The sequence below is a fragment of the Amia ocellicauda genome, chromosome 2 (assembly GCF_036373705.1).
Source record: "Amia ocellicauda isolate fAmiCal2 chromosome 2, fAmiCal2.hap1, whole genome shotgun sequence".
Lineage (NCBI taxonomy): Eukaryota > Metazoa > Chordata > Actinopteri > Amiiformes > Amiidae > Amia > Amia ocellicauda.
The window spans coordinates 41,476,168-41,499,021 of NC_089851.1; the positions used below are offsets into that span (position 1 = coordinate 41,476,168).

Below are 22,854 nucleotides of genomic sequence, written 5' to 3' on the forward strand. Positions count from 1 at the left end.
TTATTTCCCTCATTAACATGCAAATCAATTTATAACTTTTTTGAAATGCGTCTTTCTGGATTTTTTGTTGTTATTCTGTCTCTCACTGTTAAAATACACCTACTATTAAAATTATAGACTGATAATTTCTTTGTCAGTGGGCAAACGTACAAAATCAGCAGGGGATCAAATACTTTTTTCCCTCACTGTAAATATATTAAATATATATAAAAAAGTGAAATATGTGGCCATTGAAGAGATGCTAAAACAGGATTGATATGAGCAGAGAGTGGGGTTCTGATTAAAACTCTTGAAGTTGACGCACCAGTTCTAGTTCTAAGATTCTTGATAAGTATGGTATATTTGAAATTGGCCTAAAGTTAGATGATGTTTCAGGATGCAGATTCGTTTTTTTTTCAGTAAGGGTGCAATTACAGCAATTTAAAAAAGGGGCAGAACGACTCCTAGTCTAAGTGAGTTTTTGATAAGACTCATAACATATGGGCAGAGCGTTTCAAAGCAGGACTTAAGCACGGAGGAGGAGGAGGCATGTTGTGGGTTTAGATCGAAGGAAAACATGTAATCCACATACGCAGAAGTAGTGATTGTACAGATTAACAGCAGATATGTTACACTGTTCAGTAGACCTGGATAAATAAACTTTGCTTGTTTCTGGAATAAATAAAAATTCTCATAGTTGGTATTATTTTTAATTGGTAAGATTTACATTTCGTTTTATCTTAATGATACATTTTTATTTTATTTGCTGGCAGGTATTACGTCATTTGTTCTTTTAGGACTATGGTGCAAACAAATCGCTGAGCTGCAGAGGGCAGTGACACAAAATGATGCCACATTTCCTTCCGGGAGCGCTTGTCCAGGCGGGTTTGTTTCCGGGGTCGAAGGTCGAGTGTCCCGGAAGTGTCTTCGCGTCATCTCTAGGAGAAGCGAGCAGCGTGGAAGGGAAAGATGGCTCTGTACAATTTCAAGAAGATTATGGTGGTTCCCACCGCAAAGGTACCCAATTAATCAATATTATAGAGTCGGGTTATGTTTTCAAGTCAAAGCTTGAGACATTAACAGTGTCTGTGAAAACGAGATTCAATTAGTTGCCGGTTCCATACTGTGCTTGAAGACACGTGTTTCCACTGGTGTTTAAATGGGGGCACAGTACCAGCGACTTGTGCTCGAAATAGACATTAGGCTGGAAACACGTGTTTATCGGGATCGATCGGGTTGAATGGCTGTGTTTCCCCACTGGACCGTGTCGGGTTGAAAGATTCTGGAATTTATGGAAAGTCCAGACGTTCGACTCGGAGAATCAATTTCAGACGAAAACCCCTAATTCCTGTGAAAGACATGAGATCTGAGTTACTAAAGTGAAATGTCTTCCAAAAGTGAGACTTGTCATCGCAGTTGATCACCAATACACAGATACTAAATTCACGCAACATTGCCCTTTTTATGAATCTAGGATCTTACTCTGAAAATGACAGTTAACCTTTTTGTATAGTTTGTGTATTATCACCCCTCACCCCTTTCTCTGCTTTCCTTATAGTCGAGCAGGACTTATTGATGATTTTAAACGTTTAAAATAAGTCATGACCTAAGACCAATGCAGTCGATTTGTCTCATTTATTATGTCTTAGTTACTTGTGATGGGTGGGTGGTTGCCAGTCATTTTATAATTTAAAATAAAGGTGTTACCTGAAAAAATCTGCACGCTCTACTACTCATTTCATATGTCTCTGTGTTGATTATATAATTGTCAGCGGTCCATCTTTCTACTTAAACACTATCTGGTTTAAAATGTTTGAAATGTACAGAACATGACGAAACTGAATGGCATATTGTGTGTGATCATTTAACGCCTAACTTCATCATATGTCATTTTTCTCCCCCGTAGGAATTTATAGATATTACCTTGTCCAAGACGCAAAGGAAGACTCCCACGGTTATCCATAAGCACTATCAAATCCATCGCATTCGCCATTTCTATATGAGAAAGGTGAAATACACACAGCAGAACTATCATGACAGACTCTCCCAGATTCTCACCGACTTCCCCAAACTGGATGTAAGTCTCCCTGTCTATTCATACCAACCTTAGCATTAAGTAAAATTCAAAGCCGTGGACTTTACTAGCTGCTTACTATTATGGTTTCCCTTTCAGGATATCCATCCTTTTTATGCAGATTTGATGAATGTTTTGTACGACAAAGATCACTACAAGCTTGCTTTGGGACAGATCAACATTGCCAAGAACCTCATTGACAAGTAAGCAACACTGCACTGATTGTCACCACTGTCACGGATGGTGTTCGAGCCTTTCAGAGTTTCTCGCAATATGGGGATAATGGGGTTGCCACCTTTGAAATGCAAAAATACCGTACGTGCTCCTCTCAAACCACCACCGTTCCGGCAGCACAAAATACAACGATATATATACTACATACACACACACACAGATAGAAAATTGTCTTGCCTTAAACAACCTGCTTGTCTCTGCCATTGTGACTAACGTTAAAGTCATAGTTTACGCTTCTTTATTCAAAAGGCTTTCGGACAGCAGCATGCACGCTCATACCAGGGCACACAGCGGTGAGCACACACGAAAAACAGAACTAAACAGCATTTTGGTGCCTTACGTTGTTACCTCAATTGTTTTTGGTGCATTTACACACAGCTTGTGTTATATTGTTTATTGTAACACATTTTTAAGAACATATCCAGTAGATTAGAATGCTTAGAATTACTGGACATCTTCCAAAAAAAGGACAAGTGGTAAAAGCACACAAAAATACCGGACAGTCTGGTAAAATACCGACCGGGTGACAACCCTACTTGATAAATGAAATAGTCTTTGCTTCTATGATCAATACAGTGTTTTTTTGTAGATCTCATTGTTTCTGTAGTAAAGCCATGTTCTCCTTCTGTATTTTGTATTGTGTGTGTGGTTCTTAATCCTGGTCCTGGGGGTCCCTGTAGTTTTTTGTTCTAGCTAAGTTCTCAATTACTTCATTAATTACTTAATTAAACCCTAATTTAACTAATCATTTGCCTAATCTGAGATCTTAACATTAACTCTACAACTGTTTAAAATAATGTAAGTATGAAACTGTAGATTGAACTTGAAATATTGAAAGCTGCACAATTTAAAAAGTAAAATGAAGCAAATTAAATTGAGATTTCAATTAAGTAATGGAGAGCTCGGCTGGAAAGAAAACCCCAGGACCAGAACTGAGAACCAGTGGTGTAAATGGTTATTCTCATGGAAGAAAATATTTGATGAATTGCCTAGTGGAGACATTCTGGAAAGAATCTTGGTGTCCTACTCAAAATAAATATGATGGTGCCTTAGTGTCTTTGTCATTGGGTTGTAAACCTGTTGAGCTGAACTCAAGACCAACAATGGACATTCGCCAATAAATTTAAAAGCTCTGGAGTCATTGTGCTTACAATGTATAATATAATGTCTTTCAGTGCTCGATTCAGATCCCCAAATAATGATCCTTTGCAGTAAATAAGCATATTCAGAGTTTATTTTTAAGTGTATTATTCAGTGAAGTGTATTTTTATTGCATCAGTTTCATGACTCAATTGGTTTGCCTGCCCTTCAAAAAAAAAAAAAACAACCCACACACAAATGCTAACCTTTTTTTCAAGCATTGTTCTTCAAATCAGTGTTGAAAAATCACTTCTGTTCGTTTTGCTGTTGTGGAGACCTACTGCAGTAGTAGCACTGTCCCCCTCTCTTTCTCGGTAGTGTTGCCAAAGACTATGTGCGGCTGATGAAATATGGTGATTCTCTGTATCGCTGCAAGCAGCTGAAAAGGGCAGCGCTAGGCCGAATGTGCACCATCCTCAAACGGCAGAAGCAAAGTCTGGAGTACTTGGAACAAGGTAGGACTTGTCCCGGCTTTGGCACTTGCCGCTTTCCAGACCCCTACAGGCTGTTGTTGGCGTTCGCTCACTCCTCTTGCACTCTTTGGGAGAGGCTTGGCCGGGACCGCAGATTGCAAAGGCAGGTGTCAGACTGAGTCTCGGTGACATTGTCCATTTGGGAGTATACATTTGTACGTTTTGGTCCATTGTGCTTCTCTGGTCACTCGTCTTATTAATCGGTGCTCCTTATCATTACACAGTAGAATTAGTACAATAATTATACATCTTTATCTTACCATAATGCAAAAGTGAACTGACTTACAGCTGACTTACTCACTGAGGTCAGCACAGTCCCTGACCCCTTTCTGGCATCTGCTTCACAAACACTTGTAAAGACTGTACCTGTCACACCTCAGCCTTCATCTCCTGGACATTTCAGCACTCTCTTTTAAATACTTTCTTATAGCTGAGCTAGGCCACCTTCTGCTCCTGATTTACAATATTCTGTACTTGTTTTAGTTTTATATCTTATTGGACGTATGCATATCTTACTGTATTGCACTTATTGTATTTATTGTAGTTTGTAATGCTTTGAAAAATATTCATTGTGACAACTATGTCACCCTGTGTAAAGGGCACCTTCTAAGAAATAAAACTAATACTATTGATAATTTGCTTATTTCAGCTAATATCCATAAACACTTTGCTTAGTATAAGTACAAAGGAGATATTTTAGTGTTAGTTTTAATAGTTCTCAGCTTTTCTCTGATCAGCAGTTTTCTTATTATGGCGCAAATGCATGTTATGAATAGAAGCTGCAAGATGCCTGGGTTTAAAATACTGTTGAACCTAAATCTGTTAACATAATAGTGAGTCCATATTGTTATAATGGCATGGTATATATGTCCACATACCAAACCATATTCAAACTCATAGTATCTGTACTGGATACCAGAATTTATCCTAGTAGGGTCATACAAGCCACAGAAGCAGTGTAGGAAGTGCTTTCTTAAGTAGTTCTTTACAAGGTGGGGAAAGAGCTTCAGATTTAGAAAATGAACCTAAAGCCTGGTTTTCATTCTGAGCTAGAGCAGTGCTTTCGACCTGGAAATGTCTGTTAGTTCCTTTTTTTTGTATGATGTCTGTATTTTAAAATGCTGTTTTTCTTGCAGTTCGTCAGCATCTCTCCCGTTTGCCAACCATTGATCCCAACACCCGGACCCTTTTACTGTGCGGGTATCCCAACGTCGGGAAGTCCAGCTTCATAAACAAGGTATGTGACACAGCGTGTTTATTGTGCGTTTCCCACAGTTTTATTTCTGTGCCAATGTGGTTGTGTGATCTGCGAAAATGTATCGAAATGCAGGCCTTCTAACAGGAACATCATAAGCATGGATGACATAATGGAAGGGTTTGCCTGTTAAAAAGAGCTACAGTGCAATGAGAAGGTAAATCTCCTGTCACAGAGGCCTAGTTTTCTCAAACCCTGTCATTTGTATTTTGGTAATGGCACAGTGGTTTGACAAACATTGTCATTTCTATTGCGTTTCATTCACTGTTCATAGACCCGTGTATTCGGCAACTGTACTCCTCGTCACACTTCTTGCTTCCTGTCTCTGTGATTTCCTTGTGCACACAGCATTATAGTGATAGTGATAACCTTTGCCAGTCAGCTCAGATGAGCCAAACGAATTAACATGGATGTTAAGCCTAACAGATTGCATCTGGATACAGAAGACACCGTAATAAATTAATGTTATGTGAAGGGATTTTCTTATTGTAAGGGAGATGTTATCTTGTGCAGTTTCCAATCAGAGACCACCTTCACGGGTTTATTAACTTCTTATACATCGCACAAGTAAGAGGATTACTCACACAAATATCTGGCTGGTGAAAAATACCTTTTCAATAAGTGTCATTCAACTCCCCTTTCTCCATCTAAAGCTTGATTGGTCCAGGATCGGATGTAACAGACCTATGGTATTTAATTACCCATATCCTCTGAACAGAATGGCATTTGCACACAAGCTAAGAGGTATAGGAGTGTTTGGTAAATGCTACTTTGTGATTGGCTGGTTTCTCATACGTGACGTACAACATTTGTATGATACTTAAGTGTGCGTGCACGTCAGTGTGTATATATTTTAATATATGAATGATCAGATTATGTGGTAATCTTTCTCCCAGGTCACTAGAGCAGATGTGGAGGTGCAGCCCTATGCGTTCACCACAAAGTCGCTGTTTGTTGGACACATGGATTACAAGTACCTACGCTGGCAGGTAAGACTCCTTTGTGATCTGCTCTAAAGGGATTTTGAATATGCATATACATATGTGAATAGGAAAGCAGCAGGGTGAATTCATTCCTGAATGAACTACAGAAGGAATGAAAACAAACAAGTGTGGAGCTTCACGGTTTCACCCTTAAAGACCCAGTCTGATGCTCATGTCACAGACCTGTAACAGGCTTCACAGAAATGTACTAACCCAATTTACCAGGCTTCTGTACATGACACACATGCGATGCTTGGTTCCTAAGGGTTCATTCATAGGCAGCATTTACATTTTACTACTTATAAATGGAGCCTTGCATAAAAAAAAAACTACCCGCCGGCAGGTTGAGATATATCTATTAATAACGCTGGCATCATTATATTATATATGATACCAAGATTGTTAAGAGTGGATTGCTGTGTGGAGATATTGACTTGCCAAATAGGGGAAACATTTACATGGGTTCTAAAAGTGTAATTTTTAATACATACAAAATAAATGATCTTAACAATTTTTATCACATTTTCACCCAGTTTATTTTATTATCCTTAAACGTAATAATTCATAATTATGCTATTTATTTTGGGGGACAAAAGGTGGTAGTGTTGCAATATAGTGTTTAATCATGATCAACAATGCTGATTCTGTAGTTTGTATTCTTTCATTTGAGTGGTCCCACATGCTTGTGGCCTTTATAATGGAGAAATGGCCTTCTTGTGAGTATTTTGTGGTACATATTTTCTCTAAACCTTTCACCCAACAACTTCTCCAAATTTCAATATGAGAGGTACTTCAATGAAAAATATAACATCTCCAGGGATGATGACAGACCATAGTAACATCCTTTCCATTGGTCAATACCATGCCTGTGTTCTGCAAATGCAAGCAAAGACGCAATAAACAAACTGCACGTGGTTCTTTTCAGCAGGATCTCCGGTACGCAACCAAAAAAACACGTCTATCACAGATCTTTTCCTTATAAATTAATGCTTTGTAATTGATGAATACTTATCTAACAACAATTTTGTTAAATAAACATTATGTAAAAATACCTTGCTATTAGAAGACGTATGGAAATGGCATAATAACAGCAGCAATAAGGAGACCTGTCAACTCTCACACATCTCGTATTATGTTTTCCCGATATTGTCACAATTTCAAATTAACTATAAAGGTTGTGACTATTTGTTTACAAAGGAATATTTTTCAATTACAGCTGTAACTGACTTACCAATATGTTTTTCTTTTTACATTTTTATTAATTACATTTTCATTCAATAGCCTAATAGTTTAGCAATGTGATCTCCGGTCATAACAGCGAAATACAAACTGTATTAAACCTGTCTATCTAGCTAATTTATTTAACTAAACGATTTACTTTTCCATGTTTCCAAACCACACTCAACATATAGACTGCCGGTCTACATTCGGAAACACACCTGTGCGTTAGAGTTCCAGCAAATAAAAAAATAAATAGCAAAAGCTGCCTGTGTATGTAGCTTAATATCAGTTCGTTTGTTGCAGTCCACTTTCCTGTCATTGCTAGTTTCGCAGAAGAGTGTTTGGCTTTGAGGTGGGTTAACATACCAGCTGTAGATTTGTGGTAGTTTAATTGCACTGCGCATATTATACACTTAAGTGTTTTAATTTACTTTGGCAATGTATTTCCATGCAGAACTTCTCTGTGAGGAAGCCATTAGTTGCGTGCTTGTAGCTGTTTTCCACAGATATGCAGAATTCCACCGATTATGGATTTCGTCAGTGTAACCATTATTATCGTAGAACACTTTGTTCCAGGTCATTAAAAAGTCATTAATTATGACTATGAAAAGTCATAAGTTTTTCACATCCTTAACCTGCAGGAACTTTGAAAAAGAATTCTGCAGTAAATCTGCGTATAATTCAAAGATTGTGCGACCGTCATTTTCTTTGATGTGTCAGTTTGTAATCGCTGTAGTCCGCGTCTCTGGAGCTTCTGTTGGCTGTGGACTGCGACGGCCATGAAGGGCGGCAGTGGTCGTGCTTCTAACGGGGGGGCTGTGTTGTCCTGCAGGTCGTGGACACTCCAGGGATCCTTGACCACCCCCTCGAGGAGAGGAACACCATCGAGATGCAGGCCATCACTGCTCTTGCCCACCTGCGCTCCGCGGTGCTGTACGTCATGGACGTCTCAGAGCAGTGTGGACACACCCTGGAGCAGCAGCTGGAGCTCTTCAACAACATCAGGCCCCTGTTTGCTAATAAGGTCAGCACAGGCACAGGGCGGCAGTGGGAATTGTGGGATTGATAACCGTACCTGGGAATGCATTAGAATTCCAATTCCTGTGCTGTTTGTGTTCAGTGCCAGGGCTGCTATAGAATTACTAGTAGATATGGGATAATCTGCCAGGGGAATATTCACAGATATGGTTTATATTGTAGTGATCTGTTCAGCAAAATTAGCCTGTGGACAGTCATTGACACCTCAGGTTTGAAGATCTTAAGCCGAGGTGTTATTGAACCTTCATTAATGTGTAAACTTATTACACCAATTTATAATTTGTACATCCTGGATTAAACTGTCTTTTTTTCTTCTAGCCTTTGATCATCGTGGCAAACAAGTGCGACGTGAAGAGGATCAGTGAACTGTCAGAGGAAAACCAGGTCCAAGTTACATCTTGTTCTCAATTCGTCAGCTTTGGCTATGCACTTGTTGACACTTGTTTTTTCATTCATTTTTTTAATGAAAAAATATACTCTCTTCACTGAACTGCAGTAAATGTGTGTTCAGAGTTCCTTACAGCAGTTTTAATAATTTTTCCCTTATGTATAGGAGCAAATCTAAGTGTAATAATTTTTACTGTGTTCATTTTGAGGTGTACCTTTGTCACTTCTGAAAATGTCATGGTGATTAGATGAATTGGGAACCTCTATCTTGGCCTCATTTTTAAACTTTTTTTTTGTCTTCTTGCAGAAAATCTTTGCCGACTTCACTGCAGAGGGAATTCCTGTAGTAGAGACCAGCACTCTGACAGATGAGGGAGTGATTAAGGTCAAAACTGAGGTGAGCCATTTCATGCTCGTGCGGTTTAGGCAAGAGGGCCGCAAAGCTGAGTGGTTCTGTCTGCACAAACTGCATGAGAGGTTATCTCCTGTACAGACTAATTTAAAGTTATTCTAAATCACACATCAGGATTAGACACAAATATCTTTACCATAACATTTAGTTGCATTTAAAATTCAACCACCTTTTCTCTCTGTGTACATTTTGTTTGGTCCGGGATCTGCTGTAACTGACCAATAGTATGCTGGTTAAATGTAACAGAACTGTTAAAAGCAAATATACATCCTGTGAAACTCGAATTGTGTGTCCTGAAACATCGCTGGTTACTGAAGAATTTAAAAATCCTGATATTTCTTTGAACGGAATTACATTTATATACAAGATAAGAGTTATATGCATGTTTGGAAATGCTGTTTTCTCACACGTGATTTAATATTTGAATGATCTGTTTCAGGCTTGTGATAAATTGCTGGCTCACCGTGTGGATACTAAAATGAAGGGAAAGAAAGTCCAAGATGTGCTAAACAGACTACATTTAGCTGTACCCGCTAAAAGAGATGAAAAGGTAATTTCAATATAGAATACTTGCATTCCACCCCTTCTCTTGCAATTGCTGAACTGCTGGCCATAGTACTATTATATTTTTATATTATAACAGCAAGCAAAATGGTCTAACGGTTACCTATAATTGGAAGTCAAGATATTTTACTTAGGCAAAATATTATTGTCTATGAATTACAGTATAAGTTTCGTCAACTGTGCCCAGTGTGTTTTGTCAAGTGCAGAAAACGTCTTGACACCGCCTTTCTTTAAAGGCCTGTGTTGATTACGACAATATTCGACGTTGAAAGAGGTTATGGTAACAAGAATTCAAGAAAATATATTTAAAATGTGCATGTACTGAATAACTGTAGGCTTTACTCACTTGCCCTGAATGATCTAAGAGAAAATCCCGGTATCCTCTCACTGACCTTATCGTTCTAATAACAGGAAAGACCGCCTTTCATTCCCGAAGGGGCCTTGGCTCGCAGGAAAGCAATGGAGGTAGATGCACCCAAACGCAAACTGGTACGTGTATGGACAAGTTGAAGAAGAAGCCATTTCCCACTTAGCTTGATAGCAGAAATGTGGTGGTTATGGGCATTGAATAGAGTCAGTAATGTTTAGTTTGGTCCTGACTTCTACAAGGTATGAGCAGCAACGTGGAATAAATGATTTGTGAACTAAATGGGCTTTATTGAATTGATCTGCTTTTTAGTGGTGTTTGTGTGGGGTGAGTCTGCAGGAGCCTTCCCTGACAGTTTCCTTTTTTAGTGCCTCCTCTTCATATTAAATGCATTTCCTGTTTTAGTGAAGGCTGTGTGAAGAACTGTTCAACCCCACAGAACAAATATAACCAGTTTTGTCTGCTTTGTATAACAGGAGAAGGATCTTGAGATGGAGCTTGGAGATGATTATATACTGGATCTCCAAAGTAAGTAGTGTTTGTGCATTTGTGTTTCTGAATTTGTCAGATTTCTGTACACTAGGCCCTGGATAAGGGCGTCTGCCAAGAAATAAATAATAATTAATTATTTTGGAGTATGACTAATTGTACCAATGGATAGGCAAACTTCGAATGGCCTCTCCTATAGAAATGGGGAGACAGTCCCTTTGACATGAAAAGATCTTAATTGTTCAATAAAAACCATTGCGCAGTTCAGTTACTTTGGTGCACGGGAGGTTTATACAGCCATGCAGGGTGTAAATATTTTAGACCATAGCTATATCTGTCTCTCTCTTTCTGTGTCTCGTTCTCTCTGTCCCTCTTGGTCTAGTATCATTAGTAACGCTTTGTGTTGCGCTGTGTTTTCAGAATACTGGGACCTGATGAACGCAGAGGAGAAACAGGACATTATCCCGGAGATCTGGGAAGGCCACAACATTGCCGATTACATCGATCCCGACATCATGAAGGTGAGCGCATCTGTGTCTCGGTAGATCTCAGCCAGAGCGTGTGCTGAGGTGCTTGCTGGGAATAATTTGGAGAAGAAAAAAAACCCACTTTGATTCAGCGCTGACTTTTCTGCTTTCTCTCCATGGCAGAAACTGGAGGAGCTGGAGAAGGAGGAGGAGCTGAAAGAGAAGGCCGGGGAGTATGACTCGGATGAAGAGCTGGAAGATGAGGAGATGCAGGAGACGCGCCAGCTCGCCAAGCAAATCCGTGAGAAGAAGAAGCTGAAGATCCTGGCATCCAAGGAGAAGGATGTGCATGGGCCCAGAATGCCCAGGACCATAAAGAAGGTGAATCTGTTCACTTCACAAGGGGGGGAAAATAATCCATGTGAGTTTTGAATGATAGTTTCTTAGATGTGCAATCTTATGTTAAAGGACTGGGTGAGCAGGTTTTTTTATTTTTCATATATAAATATAAATCAATCAATTTGTATTTGTATAGCGCACTTCGCAGGGTAGCCACAGAGTGCTTTACAGACTGGTAAATATACAGCAAAATAATAAAACAAAAATAGGCCTTTATCAGTTTAAATTATCTAAAATAAAGTAAATGAACATTAAATAAGTAAACCATTAGGCACAGAGGAGAGAAAAACAAAACCTCCTATGGATGGCATGTAGGAAAAAATAAATCCCTGGGGTCCACGGCTTAAGGCCTAGGCCTAATGGTTTCCTCCCCTCCAGGCAAATAAATATAAACATATATTAAAATAATACTGGAATTTGCCAGCTTTACTCTTAGCTGTTTGTTACGGGACTCACTGTGTTGTTTAAGCCTGTGGCCGCCAGACTGCTCTGAAATGAGTCATTTTTAAAGTTGCAGCGATGCTTAATGCTGTTTATTTAAGCATTTTTACCCAATTGTGATTCTCTCAGTGTGATTCAGCTTGTAGTGTACCCTTGATATTTTATAACTTTTTTTCCCTCCTTCTCTCATCTCAGGTGGAAAGGAAAACTCTAGAGAAGGAGATGGGAAGCCTTGGCCTCGATATGACTAATAAAGATGAAGTAAGTTATTGTGGGTGTAATGGACACTCATGGACACCTGTGGGTGACAATTGATTGAATTAAGTAAATAGTGTTAGATGAACAATCTGGGTTTTACTTGGTTTTTGTTTCACAATTTGCAGAGGGTAGACATCACACTGCACCTGCAGGACTATAAAAAGAATATATATCGGTTTTAAAGAATTGAATCCATCGGGACACAGTTGCCATATTTTTGCTGAAGGCAGATTTAAATTTTGAGTTCCATAAAAAAAAAATGCTTGAATAAATTATTTATTAAATACAGCATATTTTCCTTTTACTGCTGCATTGACTTCAGTGTGTTAAAGTGCTTTGTGAAACACCATTGAAGTCAGGGGGACATTAGGGGAAAACTTGGTTTGAACCGGCTACAGACATTTCAGTACGTCCAGAAGTGTTTTCTCTCTGGAGCACAGACCTTTGAAAATGATTCCCGTCTGCCTCTCTCTCCACCTCTCTCAGAGTCACTATGCGCTGCAGGCCCGAAGATCGAGAAGCGTGACCCGTAAACGCAAGCGTGAGGCGTCCGAAGCTCCCACCTCGCGGACTCGCAGCCAGAGCGCCTCGCGGCCTCCCAGGGATGTGTCTGGAGTCCGAGACACAAAGGTAAACCTTACTGTTCTTTTTAACTATTGAACTGAAATATAACGGTTAGTCAGGGATATCAGTGCTGTAAGCAGGCCTCAGATTTACCGATTATAGATTTCTGGCAACGATGTGGTTTCTGGGATACAGGAGTGAACTGCAAGGAGAACATCAGCCAGTAGGACGTCTATATTTATTGTTTTGGATTATTCATTATTTTGGTTTTGGCCCTGTGGGAGTGTGAAGAATTACACTTTTGTAGGGAATTGATTTTAACTGGTTAGTTATGTTTCGATGTGTGTATATATTCAGAGTTTAAAAAACATAACATGATGTTTGTGGATGCCAGGATACAGAGGTAACAGTTTGAATATAATTTGCCCTAGTCAGCAAAGGAGGTCTGACTGTTAGGTCCAACAGTTACCATATTGCTGTGCAGCAGTCCATTGTGACACATTTACTTTAGAGACTGGCTTTGGTATGAGTATTTTTTTTTTTTTTTTTTTTTTTTTTTTTTTTACTTTTGTAGCAATGTAGGATTAAAGAAGGCACGGGAATGTGATAAACCTCAGTGTATCAAAGGTAAACTTTTCTTTTTCCCTCCTAGATGTTGAAGAAGGTGAAGACTATGATGAAGAACTCCCAGAAGGAGATGAACCGCATGGGCAAGAAAGGGGAAGCAGACAGACATGTATTTGACCTCAAACCCAAACACCTCCTGGCGGGCAAGAGGAAGTCGGGCACTACAGACCGACGATAGAGGAAGTTCTCCAGCTCGACAGAACCTGCTGGTCCCCGTGCTGCCGTAGCCTAGCTTCTGCTTCATGTGTTACCAAGACTGCATTTCATTTTCACTTCTCCTTGTTCTCCCCCCTGGTAAACTATCAATTAAATGGACATACAAATGATGCTCTTTTTTTAAATGATTCATCCTGGCCAACGTTTTAAAGTGTGTCACTGAGGCCACCTCCAGTGGAGTTGGAAGAAACAGTCCCAGGGCCAGGCTGTCAGCTTAGTCAAGCATGCTGTGATGGTACTCTTTTGAGGCCTGGGATCTACCAGATGGGATTCATGGTCAGAATTCTTCTGCCCCAGATCCCACACAGCTCAGGCCCCGGTTTCATTTTTGTCTTGGTAGTTGTTTTTAAAGGAATAATTGCAGGACTTGGTCTTGCATTCATCTTAATCTGCAAAATGCATTTGCAGCTGAAATACTTGGGATAATGTGAGGGGAAAAAATATGATTTCCAGTGTATCAACTGGTGTTGGTATAAGAAATATCACAGGTGCCTTGACATTCATTTACTTTTCACTTACATTTACCCAAAAGGTGGAATTCAAGGTATGATCTCTAAAGCAATTTGTTTTAAATTAAGATCCATGGATTTTTGAAGCACACTGCTTCAGTATACTGTTTTTGTAATGTTTAGCCGAGTATTTAATCAATGTTTTGATTAAGAAACATAGTGATAAACCACCACCACTATTAAAAACTTATCAATACATTAACTTATATTCAATGTCTAGAATTTAGTGTTACAGATGGTTAAGTTGAAGGAGCAACAATGCTCCTAATTAATAAAAGACTTATCTACAATCTGCCAGTATTTTTTTTTATTTGTGCATTTTCAGGCAAACTACAGTATATGTAAAAGCAGGTTTGTTACATCTGAAGTAAACATCCTTAACAACTGATTTAAAAATAATTCTCAACTTTCCTTCCTTCTCTCCAGAACTCTGGCTATAACTAGACCTTTATCTAAGATATGAAGTGTAGCAATCAATACCTTTTCAAGCTGTAAAGACAAAGAGCCATTGTATCAAGTGTGATAATGCTAAGATGATCTACAGCACTCAAAACTGAAAACTATAGTCTAGTTTAAATCGCTGAAAGGTTCACGCCAACATTGAGTCTTTTCATATATTTTGTATAAAGGCAGTTTGAGATGTTCTAAAATAATTAACGTAATTGTACATTTCCAAATAAAAGCTACACCTAACAAATAGCGGTCTTGGTGGTAAGATTCAAAGGGTGCTTGCTTAAGAAAAACTAAGAGTTAAAACTAGTAATTCCAAAGGTATTTTAGAGGAACAAACAAGTCATGACTGTGCAAAGGCACAAATTAATCTCCCCAATAGCAGCTTCAGTACAGTTCTAACACCAGTGGTTAATATTGCTTTTACATCTGGTGGATTTTGTCATGATCCACAAACTGCTTCAGATTGTGTAGATTATCCCACCACTTGAACAGAAAAGTCTCTGCGATCAGACTGAACCAGGGAGTGATCAGCACCTCCTTCTTCTTGGCCTTTTCCAGCAGCTCTTTCAGCTCCTCCTTGGTGACGTAGCAGTGGCTTTTGATCTCATTGGGGTCAGGGCTGAGCTCCACGTCCTTCTGCATAAACAGAATATAGTCGATCTCGTGCTCCCCCCAGATCCCGTCAGACTGCGCCTTGTAATGTATCCTGGTCAGGTAGGTCATTTCCTCTGGGGGTACCTGCAAAACATCCAGTAACCATTTAGCATCCATCTACCCCCGCCAACCTTCGGTCTCTGCAGACAACTTCTGGATTTGACTCCAGTCCAGCTCTCTCTCGACTTCTTAATTGGTCTGATCGCGCAATCATCTGGATAAATGAACACTTTCTGTCCAGGCTGGACAGAATTCTGTGTGTACTGTATCTCGAGTGAACCATCCTGTTCTAAATTAACAGCTGTAGTGAAGTGTAACACTCATGAATAATCCTGAGGAAATACAAATTTAGAACATCCAGTACAACACTGCACTGACCTTCCAGAATTGGTGCCTGCATACAGCTGCTCTGCCGAGTTCCTTACAACATAAGAAAGTTTACAAATGATAGGAGGCCATTCGACCCATCATGCTCGTTTAGCGTCCATTAGTATCTAAGTGATACTAATCTGTCCCTGGACAGAAATATGGAGATACTGTACATTTTGCTCATGAGCTGCTGAGGACCACAGGCCAATGTATTGTTCAAAGCATTTCACTCCTGGACAAAGTACCTCAAGGACCGCAGGTCAGTTACAAACAAGTTACTTTTAACAGTTGAAGCAAACGGGGCAATATAGAAGACATATATATATATACACTCACCTAAAGGATTATTAGGAACACCATACTAATACTGTGTTTGACCCCCTTTCGCCTTCAGAACTGCCTTAATTCTACGTGGCATTGATTCAACAAGGTGCTGAAAGCATTCTTTAGAAATGTTGGCCCATATTGATAGGATAGCATCTTGCAGTTGATGGAGATTTGTGGGATGCACATCCAGGGCACGAAGCTCCCGTTCCACCACATCCCAAAGATGCTCTTATTGGGTTGAGATCTGGTGACTGTGGGGGCCAGTTTAGTACAGTGAACTCATTGTCATGTTCAAGAAACCAATTTGAAATGATTCGACCTTTGTGACATGGTGCATTATCCTGCTGGAAGTAGCCATCAGAGGATGGGTACATGGTGGTCATAAAGGGATGGACATGGTCAGAAACAATGCTCAGGTAGGCCATTACACCACCACCACCAGCCTGCACAGTGGTAACAAGGCATGATGGATCCATGTTCTCATTCTGTTTACGCCAAATTCTGACTCTACCATCTGAATGTCTCAACAGGAATCGAGACTCATCAGACCAGGCAACATTTTTCCAGTCTTCAACTGTCCAATTTTGGTGAGCTTGTGCAAACTGTAGCCTCTTTTTCCTATTTGTAGTGGAGATGAGTGGTACCCGGTGGGGTCTTCTGCTGTTGTAGCCCATCCGCCTCAAGGTTGTATGTGTTGTGGCTTCACAAATGCTTTGCTGCATATCTCGGTTGTAACGAGTGGTTATTTCAGTCAAAGTTGCTCTTCTATCAGCTTGAATCAGTCGGCCCATTCTCCTCTGACCTCTAGCATCAACAAGGCATTTTCGCCCACAGGACTGCCGCATACTGGATGTTTTTCCCTTTTCACACCATTCTTTGTAAACCCTATAAATGGTTGTGCGTGAAAATCCCAGTAACTGAGCAGATTGTGAAATACTCAGACCGGCCCGTCTGGCACCAACAACCATGCCACGCTCAAAATTGCTTAAATCACCTTTCTTTCCCATTCAGACATTCAGTTTGGAGTTCAGGAGATTGTCTTGACCAGGACCACACCCCTAAATGCATTGAAGCAACTGCCATGTGATTGGTTGGTTAGATAATTGCATTAATGAGAAATTGAACAGGTGTTCCTAATAATCCTTTAGGTGAGTGTATATACACACACACATACTCACACACCTCTTTAAACAATGAAGGTTCCAAACACTTGCACAGGGGGCTGAATGATGAAGCCAAAGTTTCCTAGCTATGTCTTACACTACCACGTCCTCCTGATTTCCACTGACCTGCTCCACAGGGATCCCCAGCTCAGCCTGCAGTCGCCGCTGTGCAGCCCGCCTGACCCCCACAGCATCCAGTTCTTCCATCTCGGTGGGGGTGTGAAGGGGGTGGCTGCAGCATGTGTTGGTGAAGCAGCCTGCATAAACCAAACAAGGCCATAGGCTCACACAGATACACTTCCCACCCAGGGAAGGTTCACTGACTGTGTGCAACCAGAAGGGGTTTCTGGTTTCCATTTCACCTCCAGTCTTAATGACTTAAAGTCAATGTTTGGATGAGATGTCAAGTCACCCTATCTATTCCACTTGCAGGTCTCAATCAGTTGCCCTGTGGAAGATGCCATTACAATCTGAAGGAGCCAGGCCCCTTGAACATTGGAGCTGCCTACCACTGGACTAGATCATAGTCGCAGGTGGCTGCATTGCTACTGTCTTTTGTCTACTGCCTCCAAGTCCGCGAAATTGCCCTTCTCTTTCATTTACACAGTACTAATTTTGGTGAATCTGACACCTATATCAGACAGATACTGGATAGGTATTTGTTAACAGGCTGGTTTTATTTAGCCAAACTCAATGCACAAAGCATACGTGTGTGTGTTCCCTTCTACATGAGGTAAACATAAGGACATGGTTTTGACATATTTGGAGGGTCTGATTTTGCTTTGGACCTTTTAAAAGAATCCAGTTATCACTAGACCTGGAGTCAATTATACTTGAAATTACAATTACAGCAGTTGTGTAACTGAATTAGTTGGTTATCTGTTCAATTACAGTTATGCTGCAGCATTACAATAACACAGAATGTGATACACAAAGTGTCAAAAGTTGTATTTATCTTGTAGTGGAAATTTAGTACAGGGAAATAAAAGCAGGCTATGTTTATTGAATGCAGAAATCTTAAGCATCCCAGTGGTGTCATTTGATTAATTTATTAATTATTTGAATGACAAATTACACAATTGTAATGGATCCCAGGGCTAGGTACAACAGCTATAAAAACAGTCAACACAAAATCTCATTGCCATGGTGTTCAGCACAGTCACTACCAAAGAGATTCCCGGTGGAATAAGACAACATGCACATATGCAGATATCAAAGGCAAACCTGGAAACGTGATCTTTGCATCAGACCTCTGTTGCAGGAGCAGTTTGTCTTCCCTGTTAAAGAGGAAGACACTGAAAGCACGATGCAGTAAACCTAGAGAGAGAGAGAGAGAGAGAGAGAGAGGTTTCATGGTAAAATTCTGGACTTAGTTTTTCTTGCTAACACTTCTATCCTGAAAGACATCAGGAATGGTTTTAAGCTAGCTTTACTGATTATTATTTACCTGGGGAGTGCCATCTTACATGTACCCTGACTACACGAGTTGATTGTGCTGTAACCCATGCATTCCTGAGGACGTCTTGATTTCTGCCCAGGAGTTATTTATATGTAATTCAGAAAACAGACAGTGACCAATTGTGCCAGGTGTCACAGTTTTATGTAGTCACAAAGACGACACTTCTGCAAGTAGTAAAATGTGAACCTGACTACTGTACAGCGTTGCCAGTATTGCTGTACCTTGGTCAATGTTGGCGTTCAGGTGGCAGTTTTTCTTGGTATCAGCTCCGGTCCTCTGGTCGTTTTCATCGATCAGGATGCACATCTCCGACAGGAGCTGCACTTGTTTCTCGTCCAGGTTATTGGTGTCTATTTCTGGCATTGCCAACGACCTCTGCGATCTGCCAAAACCCCTACAACACACACGATGGGCTAGTCAGCTTATTCCACAGAACATGTATCACTGATTTCGACTTTTTTTTTTAAGCGAAACAAACAAAACAAAACCGCATGCGTGTGGCGATTTAAAGCAGGATGGTGTGTTTGCTAACACTGCATGCACTCTCGTATCCTCTGCTTCACTGTGATGAGGAGCAGCGTGGGTTTGTCTGAAATGGTCGAGTGTAGGGCTTACCTGGAAATCGTGTGAACAGCTGTAACCGCTGGAGCACCGCACACGTCCGCTCCTCTGCTCTTCCCAGACACGGATGTCCCCGGCCTGGCCGCGGAAAGACCCTCGCAGGCCACCGTCCTCAGCGCCGCCCACAAGCAGCGTCGCATCTTCAGACACGGTAGGAAGACCAATCAGGTTCAACACGCCATCACTCCACCGGTGATCGAAAAGTAGTGCCGAAAACTCAAATGCCCTGTATGTATGTTGTAAAGACACTACGTAGACGCCAAAACTGCAGTTTAGTTCTGTTGTTTTGCATGTCAACTCTTATCCGAAACATAGACTTTCACAGGAGGACGACAGTCTGTATAGGCAGGTCGGTCGACTGCTAAGGCAGTTCCCCCAGTGGCTGCTGGGTAATGACCTTTTACCCCGGAAACACTTGAATAATCTTCTTTCCAAATATTTAGGCGATTGATGGCTGTATGTAAAAAGCAAAACCTGGGTTCGAATTTTAAGACCCCATGATCACATTTTAACTTGTGCTAAAATGCAAGTAAAACAAAAACAAAAAATCACCAAAAGCAAGTTGCAAGTATATTGTGGCCACAGAAAACAAATGCATGCACACACGCATCATCATTTCAGTAAGCAAATGAAATCCGACCACATTTGTAATTTTAATACTAAAAAAAGCAACATGGTATTGTTATAGTTATCAGGTTTTCTTTTATTAATTAGTTAATTTACCGAAACATACCATAGTTTAAAAAATAAATGAACAAAACTGTGGTAGCTGTAGTTGATAATCCTATCCTAATAACGTACATCTCTAAAAACTATATTTTAATTGTGTATGTATGTGTGTATAGTTAAGAACCAGCATCATAATGTTAATTTAGTGTTAGTGCCAGTGGTAAAAGGTAGTCAGTTTAATGAAATGAGCCTGAAATGATATCGACATTACTAATGAAAGAACTTAATGAATTATTTTTTCCCCAGGCCGTATATTCTAGGGAGTTATTTAGTTTTAGTGCAATAACAGACTATAATCTTTGTTTCTATGTTTAATATACAAAAAATAGCCCCAGAGTATTAATGGTCTGTGCTTTGCTTTATTTGTTTTCATAGAGCAATGTTAAAATAGACTGAATATAATTTGAGGATTCTTCCTTTGCAAACACAGTACATATAACTATTTCATTGAAACTCATGAACACTTCATGTGCTTTGTAGTTTGTGCTGTTTTTATCATACCATACACAATGGTTTAGTGGACCTGTTGCTGATCTGCTTAACATTCGTATTTGGACATTGATACAATGACTGGATTTCAATGTCAGAAAAACTGTATATAACCACATTCTAACCATAAACTAACAGCAGATTGTGATATCTTTAAAATTTCACTGCAACCAGTTTTGCCCGCTGGGTAGTTTCCCTCATTTCTCAGTAACAGTAATATGCAGAAATATTTGATATAGATACCTCCAAACAGCAGATCTGTAGAGAGGACTTACTGGGTGAGAGCAAGTAGTTCACTAAACCCTTGATTGTGTGAGAGATTGAGAAATGCAACTTTTAGGACATGGCATGCAATCCACCTTGTCTGTAATTTCTGAACGTGTTTTATTGGTGAATTAAATAATCAGTTACTTGATATTAATACAGGCTTTCATACTGACCGAATATGATTTACAGCTTTTCACTTGGTGGCGCTGCAGTTACATTTGCACACTTTAAACTCACCTCCAAAGATGATCATAGATTAATGCATAGGAAAATCATACTCACCTCCCGTACACACTTCCAAATAGAGGGGAGGTGGGGGGAATAGGCACTCAAACTATATTTAAAAAAAGTACAATAAAGATCCAGAAGAAAGCAATCTATGGTTTAATTAATATAAGGATTTCATGGCGAAATCCCGCCATGACAGGCTACAATACATTGAATCCATTCATTCCCAGTGTTTTTATTTTTTATTTTTTTATTAATGTTATGCTGGTTCACCTTATGCACAGTGTCACATGTTGATCCATAATTACCAAATCACCTCTAATAATTCCATAATCCTAATGTCACTACATACGGCAGGCAATTTAACACATCCTGTATTTTGGTTAAATGGGAATTACATCACACCTGACCAGCCATATCAGTCCTGTCCAGACCTTTACGGCATATGTTGCCTTCGATTACTGTAGGATATTTATTAAGGAAGAAGATGTTACACCTTGATGCCATAGTGCTGGTGTGTGACTATGATGTTGTAGGAGTGACAAAAACATGGCTTACAGGAAATGATGGGGATTAGAGACAGATATAATTGAAGAGGGGGTGGGGTAGCATTATATATATGAAGTGACATTGAGGCAGAACTCAAATTAGATCCTGCTAATGAAACTGAATCTTTGTGGGTTAAACTTTTGAAGAAGAGATCTGGAGGATTAGTGGTAGGAGTGTGTTACAGACCACCCAACTCAGATATTCAGAAAGATGTTGCATTGTACAGTGTAATCAGGACTGCATGTAGCAAGGATGTGGCTGTTATAATGGGGGATTTCAATTTCCCAAACATAGAATGTGAAAGCCCAGTTGGGACTACAGAAGCAGAAATAGAAATGGTTGAGATGGTAAATGACTGCTTTCTAACTCAATTTGTCAGAGAACCAACCAGAGAGAGTATACATCCATCCATCCGTCCATCCATCCATCTTCAAAACCGCTTATCCTGGTGAGGGTTGCGAGCAAGCCGATCCCGGCAGGCATAGGGTGCAAGGCAGGATTACACCCAGGACGGGACGCCAGGCCATCGCTGGGCAACACACACAGACAGACAGACACAGACACACACACGGGAGAGTATGCATTGATTTGCTATTTTCAAATCACCAAGATAGAGTCAGAAGGGCATTAGAACCAATGGCGAAATGCAATCACAATATGGTTAGCTTAGTTTCAGGCATACTTTCAAAAAACAAGGACCAAGTCTAAAACAATGGTCTACAGCAAACCTTGAAGGTATGAGGCAGCACTTAGAAGAGTTAGACTGGAGCACACTGGATACATTTTCAGTTGAAAATGGATGGTGATATTTTAAGAATATACTACTTGAGGCTCCGGAAAAATGGGTAGCAAATTGAGGACTAAAAAACATTGGCCAAAATGGTTTAATAGAAGTATGCAAAAAATTACCAAGAGAAAGAAAATGTTGCATAGCGCATACAAAAGGGAAACAAAATACAAAGAATATGTTGAGCTGGGGACAAGCAGAATTAAAAACAAACAAATCACCTGGGCCAGATGGTATATTTCCAACAGTACAGTACAGTAGAAATTAGGGAAATTATTTTATAGGCCACTATCTCAAATATTCAAAATGACACTTAGAACAGGGGATGTCCCAACTGACTGGAAGACAGCAAATGTCATACCAGTCCACAAGAAAGGGACAAAACTGAGCCAGGAAATTACAGACCAATCAGTCTCACCTGCATCACCTGTAAAATTTTGGATAAAAAGATTAGACAGAAAATAGAGGAGCATCTTAATGAAAACCATATTCTTGGAGATAGTCAACATGATGTGGAAGGAAAGTTAGAAATTCCTTTCTCACACCTGTTTTACTTCATTGTATACTTAAGAAAGATAAGGTCAAGCTAGAAGGTCAGGCCAGAAGGTTGTTTGATCTCTGTTGAATCTTGGAGACAATGTCAAACAGTATGATTTAAGTGC

At 39.9% G+C, this 22,854-nt stretch overlaps 2 protein-coding genes across 2 annotated transcripts; one reads left to right on the forward strand and one right to left on the reverse strand.

Moving 5' to 3' along the window:
• The first annotated feature begins 876 nt into the window (after positions 1–876).
• On the forward strand, positions 877–14,389 carry gtpbp4 (GTP binding protein 4). Its single transcript, XM_066723835.1, has 17 exons — positions 877–996; positions 1,886–2,056; positions 2,153–2,256; positions 3,746–3,882; positions 5,037–5,137; positions 6,052–6,144; positions 8,192–8,383; positions 8,716–8,781; positions 9,092–9,181; positions 9,636–9,746; positions 10,172–10,249; positions 10,604–10,655; positions 11,037–11,137; positions 11,267–11,464; positions 12,119–12,184; positions 12,668–12,811; positions 13,398–14,389. Exons 1-17 carry the CDS (start codon positions 949–951, stop codon positions 13,548–13,550), a joined length of 1,905 nt encoding a protein of 634 aa, XP_066579932.1. The 5' UTR covers positions 877–948; the 3' UTR covers positions 13,551–14,389.
• On the reverse strand, positions 14,390–19,524 carry idi1 (isopentenyl-diphosphate delta isomerase 1). Its single transcript, XM_066723845.1, has 5 exons — positions 19,138–19,524; positions 18,744–18,916; positions 18,288–18,380; positions 17,190–17,320; positions 14,390–15,288 (listed from the first exon to the last, which is right to left on the reverse strand). Exons 1-5 carry the CDS (start codon positions 19,281–19,283, stop codon positions 14,971–14,973), a joined length of 861 nt encoding a protein of 286 aa, XP_066579942.1. The 5' UTR covers positions 19,284–19,524; the 3' UTR covers positions 14,390–14,970.
• Positions 19,525–22,854: the final 3,330 nt, after the last annotated feature.